Source organism: Terrapene carolina, unplaced genomic scaffold (genome assembly GCF_002925995.2).
Source record: "Terrapene carolina triunguis isolate 2854851 unplaced genomic scaffold, T_m_triunguis-2.0 Scaffold192, whole genome shotgun sequence".
Lineage (NCBI taxonomy): Eukaryota > Metazoa > Chordata > Testudines > Emydidae > Terrapene > Terrapene triunguis.
In genome coordinates, this window is record NW_020664543.1 from 977,566 (window position 1) to 987,468 (window position 9,903).

General features: G+C 49.2%; 1 protein-coding gene across 1 annotated transcript in view; it reads left to right on the forward strand.

Moving 5' to 3' along the window:
* Positions 1-6,094: 6,094 nt before the first annotated feature.
* The window catches only part of PGS1 (phosphatidylglycerophosphate synthase 1), a 29,992-nt gene continuing 26,183 nt past the window's right edge, over positions 6,095-9,903 (forward strand). The window contains exon 1 of the mRNA XM_024205914.1: positions 6,095-6,228. Coding sequence (XP_024061682.1) covers positions 6,095-6,228 — 134 coding nt within the window. The remainder of the gene's footprint in view (positions 6,229-9,903) is intronic.

The following is a 9,903-nucleotide window of genomic DNA, read 5'->3' on the forward strand; positions in this document are numbered from 1 at the left end:
TTCTGGTCCCAGCTCTGCCTCCCATGCACTGTGTGGCTTGCCCCTGTGTTCCTTCCTCCAACTGTAACCCGGGCTAAGGCTTCCCAGGGGCTGGAGGCTAATTCACCAATGTTTGCTTTGAGTACCTTGTGTGGAAAGAGGCACTGGAGGCGGGCAAAGGTAGTTGATGTGGCTGGGGCTCCAAAGTTTAGAGGTGAGCTCCCAAAAGGTGAATTGTTTGTCCACTAGCCTCTAGCGCAGCAAACCAATTGCAGTTTATACCCCCCCCCCCAAACTACAGCATATGGGGGGATGTAGTGGAAGAGCCAAAGTACAAACAAAAATGGCCTTGGAGAACCCTCCTGCCTCTTCCCCTGATAGACGGCTCCTTATGTTGCTGCCACTCAAAGGACATTGAGGATTCCCGGTATTCCCCACTAGCATGCAGAATGTGCTGCAGAAGCAGGCATGAGATCAAAAATTCCAGGGAGTTCATCTGGGAGCCTTTCTCTGAGAAGAACTGCCATCCCCTCAGCCCTGCTGGTGGGAGGGGAAGGGAGTTACTAATCTGTTATGGAAAGGTTTGTGGCTCAAATGTCTTGATGGCTCTGAAGTTTAGTTCAAATACAACATTCCAGGCCACCCTTGACCTCATTTGCACTTCCCAGAAGAGCTGCAGGGAAGGAAAAAAACCCTGATTTAACATTTGGGAACAATAAGGGTGAAACTCTCCCCTAAGATGATTAAACGCACCCGGGGCTCTGAGAAAGGGGTCAGGTTACTGGATTATTCAACAACTGGATGTGCAGCAGCACTTAAAGTGCCTCAGTTAGTGGGGAGAGGAATGACAGAGCAAAGGTTAGCTTTATATTCCTAACAAAAATAAAGGCTTGATTCTGGGTTCAGCTGCTGTATAGAGCTGGCTTGACTGGCCCCTGGGGATCCTCCTCACTGCAGTCTTGGCATAGGCAGTGGTGTGCCAGCCCTCAGCATAGGGGTGGCAGAGGGTTGGAGGGGACGTGTCTGGAGCACTTTACATGTAGGAAGCCAAGCCACTGTTAGAGCAGCCCGGGATCCCCTCATTCGCTGGGCTGTGCCTCTTCATAGGCCTAGCACAGAATCTGGTCCAAAGGGTTCTCCAGCCCCAGTTAGAAGGGACCAGACCAGAGGCAGGGGCCAACGATTCTTTCAAAGAATTCAAATACACTTTGCTGGCAGGTCAAGCTGGCCAGATGCTGTCAGAGGGGGAAGGGCCAGGAGGTCCACCAATGTTCCCCATTTGCTTGAGGATTTACAGTGTAGTTGCTGTGTCAGTCTCAGGGTATTAGAGAGACAAGGTGGGTGAGGTCACATCTTTCATCGGACCACCAATTCCTGCTGGGAGAGAAAGCTGGTCTCTCTCACCAACAGCAGCTGGGCCAATAGAAGACCTGGCTTCCCCCACCTCGTCTCTTGGAGGAGTTGCAGGCAGGCAGATGAGGATAGCTAAGCTGGCTTCTCAGCTGGTTCTAAAACTTTAATTTTGGCAATTGTCAACTTTGACCATACAAACAAAACACACACTGTCAGTGGATTCTGTTTTAAATAGTTTCATTTGCCCTGGAGCTGCTGCCAGTCAGGAATAAACACAAAAGGAGTAGTTCTGGGAAGTGAGGCTGTGGTGAACCAGCTGGTCTGAAATGCAAACGAGTCCTGGAACTCTGCCTAAAGCAGGAGTGGTGAAATCCAAGGGAAGGAGGAGCGAGAAGGCCCTGGGTGGCAGAGAGCCCCTGCTGGCAGTGCCGGGCTCCACTCCACAGTGGGGAGGATGTGGGGAGGGGCTGCTGCGGAAAAGAAGCCCAGTCCCATTGACTGAATGCTAGGTCTGACTCTGCAGCCGGGTGGAACTGAGGACCAATGTACCTTCAATAGCCCCTTTTGCTCTCTCCTGAAACCAGCCTTAGGGCTGGGGTTCCCCCATCATCACCGAGAGGTAGGGGAGACCCTCTGAGATAGGAGCATGCCTTCTCTGTGTGCATGGTGGATGGCCAGCGCCCTGCCACATGCTGAGCACATCCCAGCCCTGGATGCCACTTCCGGGATTCCTCTTTGGAATTCATGGACTGTTCTCCACCCTCTCCAAATGGGGATGCCAGCCTGATGCCTGAGGAGGATGCAAGTGGCCCCTCCCATGTTTTAGCCCCCAATTTACCCTACCCCTCAGACAGGCAGCTTCGCTTCTATCAATGTAAATAGCAGCTTCAAGAAACCTAGGAGCTAGGAAATGTCATTTATGCTAAAGAAATGAACCTGCCTCAACAATCCCCTTCCTTTGGGTGAGGTGGCCTGGGGATCAGGGGGAAGGCTGAAGATTCAAAGCACAATTTTTAAAGTCCTACATAAATATATGGGTCAGGGAAAGGCTCCAAGCCCAGCTGCCTCCTGCCTGCCACAGACAATGAGCCCTTCCCCCTTTGTGCCAATACAATTGTTTGCGTTTTGACTAGTTTCTTCAAGACCTTGATCAAAGGCATGGGCAGAGGCCCAAAGCTCCTTGCAGACTGACCTCTGACTGCATCTGACACATGCAGGGAGTGTTTGACAATCAGGGCTGCACCTCCCCCAGAATGCAGGCTAGCAGCACTCCCCACCCTCCATCAGCATTGCTGGGTGTGGCCTGGGACTGGAAACAGGGAATGCTGCTTGTCAGGCCTGAGGGGCACTGGCAGGGCTGTGCATGCGTGAGGGAGAACTAGGGTTGGAATAGCAGGGGATGGAGGTACATTGACAGGTGTGTGTTGAGGTCCAGGACAGGGATTTGGTGCAGGGGATGCAGGTCAGACCTTAGGGAAACTAGGCTTTTCAGGATAGTCCCGATAACACTCATGTGCTGTAAATTCTGCTCTGCCCTGACAGCTTCTGAAGCCCTGAACGCTGGGAATTCCCTCTGAAGTAACCTGATTAGATAATTATGTGTTTCCCTGCACTATCTGCCAAAGGATGACTTGTGTAGAAGGCTCCAGAGCAGCCCCTGGCTGCCTGCCATGCCACAAACTGCTGAGATTCCCTTGATATCAAGAGAGCTTCATTTATCTGCCTGCAGTTTACAAGCGCAGGGACAGGAAAACAAACAAGAAGCCCCATCTAAGAGGATTCTGTTCCAGAAACCTGGCTGCAGGGAGGACATGTTCATTTATCGAAAATGAGCTTCCTACAGCTCCTTGGAGTTGCCGCCTGTGTGGCTGAGCTGCTGAGTAAGAGGCTGTTGGGCAATAGCATCTCAGATGACAAGATCCTGGACAATTTAAAATATAAATTGGAAAATAAAACCCACAAGAGCTGATTGTGCTCTTTCCCCAGTGAACTCACTCTCCTTTCCCTCCCCCCAGGCAGATTGGGGTCTGGCATTTGCCTTCCACAAGGCACTGTCTCAGACTTTCATCTGTCCTCTGCATCATCAGCCAGAAATTGAACCATGCCTCCCCCTGGCTGCCTCTTCTGCGGACTAAATGGTGGACTTGGCTCTGGACAAGCAATATTCTATTCCAGTGGTGACCTGGCAAAACCCTTTTGGGAAAAACAAAGCTTTGATGGGATGGAGAATTTCAGGTTTCAGAGCGCATGGAGGAAGTGCATTTATCTTGCCCATCACAGAAGACAACATTTATCAGCTTTAGAGGAGCTGTTGCAAAATGTATTCTACTAAAGGTTTTTAGTCCATGGTCATCACTGTGGTATCTGAGCACCTTAGTGTTCTGATCACTTCAGGGGAACTCTGTGAAATATGAAAGAGCATCATCCACATGCAGCCATCTTAGACTTGGGTCCCAAACTGCAACCTCAAATATGGTAGTCATAGACTGATATGGGACTGGGGGAAGAGAAGTCTGAGTATGTCTCCCTCATAGACCTTGACAAGAGACTACACTTAAAAGAAAGAGTCTTTGAAGTTTTGGGGCTGAATCACAGAAGTTTTTCACTGAGTTGATAAGTCTGTTTTTTCTAAAATCCCCTCTAAATCCTTAAGTGGGTTTGGTTTTGGTCCTCAGACTCTGCTTTGGATTTGCTCTTTTCTGAACTTGCATGGGTGAATCTGCTAGTCCCTTTGGTTTCTGAAGGGCTCAGGAGAGTCATAAGGCTCCAAGAGTAATATAACTCTTTAATATAGCACAGTTCCTAGTAGCCTTACCGGGGGGAGGGAGGAAGAGATGTACCCTTTTGTCTTATGTGGGAAGGTGGCAGATTATGGCCCCCCAGAAGGACCCCAGTCCAAATTTGTGCAGCAGTAATGTGCAGGATGTGCACACACAGTAAATCTAGCTATGAGGGTGGAACTCCAGCAGCTGACTGTTGATTCTAGTGTCCAGCTGCCAGATACGGCAGAGACAATGGTAGGGGATGAGGAAAGGCAAAACTATGCTTTGATTTAAAAAAAAATAATTAAAAGTTGGTTTTGGTCAAATACTCATGGGCATAAGCCAGATGGGGCCTAAATCTGAAAGCCAACAGCCGCTGGGCAGGGTGTCTTTCCGGCTGTTATTTGTGTTGGTTTTGCCTTGGGGGTGAATCACAGACACTTTGGCAGCAGCAGCCCTAACTCAGGATTTCCTGCTTTTTCTGAATCAGACGGTATCCACGGACACGGTAAAGAGCCCAGCAGTTCCTTACAAAAGTGTCTTACTGTGGACAGATTTTCATTCTCTGAAAAAACAACAAGGAGTCTGGTGGCATCTTAAAGACTAACAGAATCTGTTAGTCTTTAAGGTGCCACCAGGCTCCTTGTTGTTTTTGTAGATACAGACTAACACGGCTACCCCCTGATACTTTCATTCTCTGGTTTCAGTACAGTGAATGTTCTCAGACATGCTGCCCCAAGCAATATTGCATTCTGCTTGTTTATTTGGAAAATGGCGAGAGGATTGAAAGGGACGATGTAGAGGCTGGCATGGCCCTGAAGTGGCCAGGCATTCTGGCTGTGGCACTCAGAAGATGGACAAAGATCTCAGGATCCCCGCTGAGCCCCTTGGAGATCAATAGTGACAATGCAGCACAGATGAGTAGGGTTTCAAGACATTTTTGTTTGACTTGTAATGCTCAGTATTCACGTTCACACCTCCAGCTGCTAGGTGAACCCTTTCATACTTCTGGGTCCAATTCAGCATTTGTGATGTAGGTAAAACTGCCACAAATTTCAGTGGGAGTTTTGTCAGTGTAATAACTGCAAGGTCAGGTTACTTCAATACTTTGTATGTACATCTGCCTCCCTTCAGCACAGACACTGTTGTCCTGCTGTAAACCCACTACCCAGGCAAACAAACCAACTTTCCTGTACCTAGATAGCAGTGAATGATGCATTATTATTAAAAGTGCCTTCCATGTGCTTAGCACTGTGTAGCAAGACAGTCCATATCCTAGTGACCTTACAATCTAGAAGATCAAGGAATGCTATTTTGCTGCCAAACGGGGTGTGACGCTATTATTGTCCCAGGAGGTTCTGAGCACAGTGAAGGTGCCCGATCATTCTCCGCAGCAGTGAGTTCCATAGTTTAGGTGCACTGCCTGTGACGTTGCGTCGTCCACGCCCACAGGCCTCCCCCCACTGGCCAAGTGTCATTGTTTCATAGCTGGCGGGGGGGGACCACGGACGCCAGGCCGCCAGGTCCAGCACGGAGAGCTTGGGCAGGGCTCTGGCCCCGCTGGGGGACCCGGCCCAGCGCAGCACAGGACCGGCGCGTTCGTGGTGCCCTGCAGGGCTGAGCCACGGGCCGGTCGAAGGGGCTGCCTGCCCAGGCCTCGCCTTCCTGTGGCCTGTCCCACGTGCCGTGGCCTGGGCCCCTCGCTCAGCCCAGCCCGCCGCGCCCTGACACCCCCGGCTGATGCGGAGGCAGGCGGCCCCTGGGCCCCACAGCAGCAGCAGGCCCGTGCCCCCGTGGGTCCCAGGCTGGGGGGCAGGTTAGGAACGGAACCCAGGCGTCCGGGCCGGGCCCGGCTGCGCAGGAGGGAGCGTGTCCGTGCCTCGCGCCCCAAATAAAGTTTTCGCCTTTGAAGGCGGTGGCGGGTTCGCCCCGTGGCGGCCGGAAGCGGAAGTAGCGAGGTTTCCATGGCGGCGGCCGGAAGCGGAAGTAGCATAGTCTCTATGGCGGCGGCCGGCGGTCCCGTGTTGTGGCGGCGGCTCTTGGGCCTGCTTCCTCACGGGAGGCTGGGCCTGGCCGCGCTGCTCGGGCGCCTCTCGGACCGGCTGCCCCTCGGCCGGGACCGGCGCTCCCGGAGGTAAGGGGGGCCCGTTCCCTGCCCGCGCTGCGAGCCGCGGGGCTCAGCCGGGCCGGCCTGGCAAAGCGGCGTGCGGCGCCTGCCCGGCGCTGGGCGCGGGAACGGGGGGCCGGCTCCTGGCGCGGGGCGGCCGCAGCTGGCAGCCCGTGGAAGCGTTGGGCAGGCAATGGGGCGGGGCGGGATCGGCCTCCCGCCCGGAGACCGCGGGGATGGCACGTTTCCAGCAAGGCTGCGGCTTTATCACGGAGAGCGGAATGAGTGAAGTCTGTGAACTCCTGGGACTGGCTGTGGAAGCGCATTTGATTTGCCCCCCAAACCGAGCAGCAACTGTCACTCCGCTTTGCCTTGCCCACCCTTCCGCCTCCGTTTATACCTGAGTGGCTCTGACCCCACGTGCCTGGTTGCTACACCCAGAGCCAGGAGCCGGGCCCAGCCCTGTGGGACAGGAGCTGCTTCTGGGCAGTGGTCTTGCTCTCCAACACTGCCCTTTCTGTGACTTGATTTCCTTTTCCGTGACATTTACTAAACATTTCTATGTCAAAATCATAGCATCTGAATGGAAAGAAATGCAGATACTGAGTGTATTTGACGCCTTAGCTGATGCTCTGGAGTGCAGAGTAGTCCAGAAACCTGAGGAGACCATTCTTTGTTGTGACACTGCAGATGCTCGCTGCCCCTAGTAATAAACAGAAATCTGTAGCGTGAGTGATTATGCAAACTAATGGGTGATCGGAAAAGCATGACATCTCTTTTAAACTCTAAAAGGATCTGATTGTTTTGGGCTACAGTTCAGTGTTTATTTTATCTGGCATGTGTGTTCCTGCTCCTGATCTCCATCTCTGGAGCTTCTTGCAGTGTCTTTTGACTAAAAACTCAGTATCGTCTCAAATTCCAAATCTACACATAGCTAACAAAAATCCCTCTAGAGTAGGGCAGAATAATTTAGTGATCTTTTTGGACTCCCAGGTTTGGCCTAATCCATGGCATCTCCAACTCTTTTTCATTCTGTGGATTCCTTGGTAACACTTGCCTTCCATTCGCAACAGCCCATTCCCCCAATTATTACATTCATTCCTTTGGCAGATCACCAGGAAGCCCAATTTGAGAGCTACTGGCCTAATCTTGTGGAAGGTGACTTTCTCTGGAGAGATCAAGAAAAGGAAATTTAATTTAGGAAAGCTTATGCCTGATTTCGGTTGGAATCTTGTTTGGATTCTTGAGCAAATATTTAGTTTTAAAAGAAGTTACAATACTGTACAGCTTCCAGCCAATACAAAGACAAATCTGCAAGATTCTGCATTGTCACAGCCTCTTGAGATCTTGCTGTTTTCAGAGGAGCCTCCGGTTACTGAATGACACCCCCCCACCCCCCCAAAAAAGGGAATGCAAAGTCTCAGGATATAAATTATTACTGAGAGGAATTGGAACTGCAGCATTCACAGAGCATAGGCCAAGTGCCTCACTGTATATGGCACGGTTTTGAAACAAAGCCCTTTAGCAGTTACCTTTTTTCTGGCACCGTGTATGTCTTATTTACCCTGCTTTCTGAGATTTCATCTGGGATAATTCCCTGCACAGTCTCCAAATGTGATTCATATGAAGAAAAATCAGCATTCCTTATATCCTCAAATCATATCCGTATCTTGAAGGGAGGCTTCCAGTTTTCTTTAATGTTTTCATTTCCCCTGAAGTTGGGTACAGCATTTTGTGTCTGCATCTTTAACATGTTTGCATCTAAATTAAGTATAAAGAAGTGATTGCTGAATTAGAGCCATGTTGTGGTTCATCCTCTACCCTTTTGCTCTCTTGTGTTGGAGCATAAGATGGCCACATGCTGCCCTTTACTCTGGGCAGAATGCGTACTGACATTCCAAGCGCTGCAACCATAAATTCTTGTAGAATATCATATACTGTGCTATTCTCAAGTTCAGGTGAACTTTGACTTTAGCAGAAATCTCCTGCTGATAATGCTCTGCAGTTAGCATATCAGGGGCAGGAAAAGCTCCTCACTAAAAATGTTGGCACTTGTACAATAGGAGTGTAGTTATTATATGTTTAAACAGTAACACTCACCAGCTGGCCACTTACACAAGATGTGTGGGGCATCCATGAGAGGTACGTGACAGAAGGCTACATTTCCTTCATTCATCCACTAAATGGAGGCATCAGATAGAATGAACCTTGCTGAAGACTTGCTTTTTTAACGTGTGGTGTCATGTTTTGTAGTAACTGGCGAGTTGGCTACTTTTCCACCAGTGTATTTCTGTTAGATACCTACACCATCCAGTTGGAGACTGAGTGCCAACACTAGCAATAACTGCTACTAAATACTCTTGCATCTGAAGAAGTGAGGTTCTGACCCACGAAAGCTTATGCTCCCAATACTTCTGTTAGTCTTAAAGGTGCCACAGGACCCTCTGTTGCTTTTTACTAAATACATTGGGACTCTTTTTAGAAGATACTGAATGATGATGCCTTTTTGCAATGTACAAGAATTTCCAAGTCTTTAAATTGTCTTGGATAGTTGTGAGTCTTGCATTATTTGGGAAAGACCATCTGCTGCTCGTATTACAGGAAGTTTGTTACATTCTCATAACTACCTGACCTTGTCTTCACAGATGTTCTGACTATTCTGTTCTCACCAATTCACTTGGGTACAGTAAAACTTACTTAAAGATTTATTATCAAGAGATGGTGAACAATGAGTTCCTTATTAAAAAGCTGCCCCCACCTCTCGGCCAAGAGATGGGGGCAGCTTTTGAATAAGGAACTCGTTGTTCGCCATCTCTTGATACTTAAAACTTACTTAAAGATTTCTTAAGTGGCAACCAAGCCACAATTTCTGTTGCCAATTTCCATGAAGAATCAATTGTTGAAAAAGTGGTTGGATGCATTAAATCTGGCTCGCAAAGCAACTCCAGTATTAGCTGTCCATGTTGTCTCCTGGGCAAAAGGGTGCACATCTCTTTCTTGTATTTAGTCTACTTAATTCCTGGTATTTTTAATATAGTAAGTTATGTTTGGGGAGGGGTATTTTCTTATTCTGTGAATCATTGAAACTTTCATTTCACTTAACAAAATTCTCACAAGTATCTCATGGTGGTGTTTTGTTTTTCTAATAGTACAACTTCCACAGCGTGAGCCAATGCACACATGACTTTTTTCATTTTACAACCTGTGTGCTGCTTTACCCTCCCTTGTCGCCTGGCATCTTCTTTCACTGATACTTTTCTAGTGGGTAGGAGGTGAGCAGCAGCCTGACCTGTGAATGCTGAAGTGACCTTATAGACTCCAGTGAGAGCGTGGCTTGCTTCTCTCCTTGGTGGACTTAAAAACAGAGAAAGCAAGAGTCTGGAAAGAAAAGAACAGGCCATATGTTTAGCGTCACACTGCTGCTTGGTCTTGGCAGTTCAAAGAAGTTGCTCTCAAGCTTCTCTGCCTGTTGGCTGCATCAGTGTGTTAACCACAAAATCAATTTTCAGACTCAGCCATTGACCCTTAAAGCTCTGTAAGAAGAAACCGTATATACCCATGTCATAACTATGAAGGGAAGGGTAACAGCTCTCTGTGTACAGAGACTCCAAATCCTTTTACCTGTAAAGGGTTAAGAAGCTCGGGTAACCTGGCTGACACCTGACCCAAGGACCAATAAGGAGACAAGATACTTTCAAATCT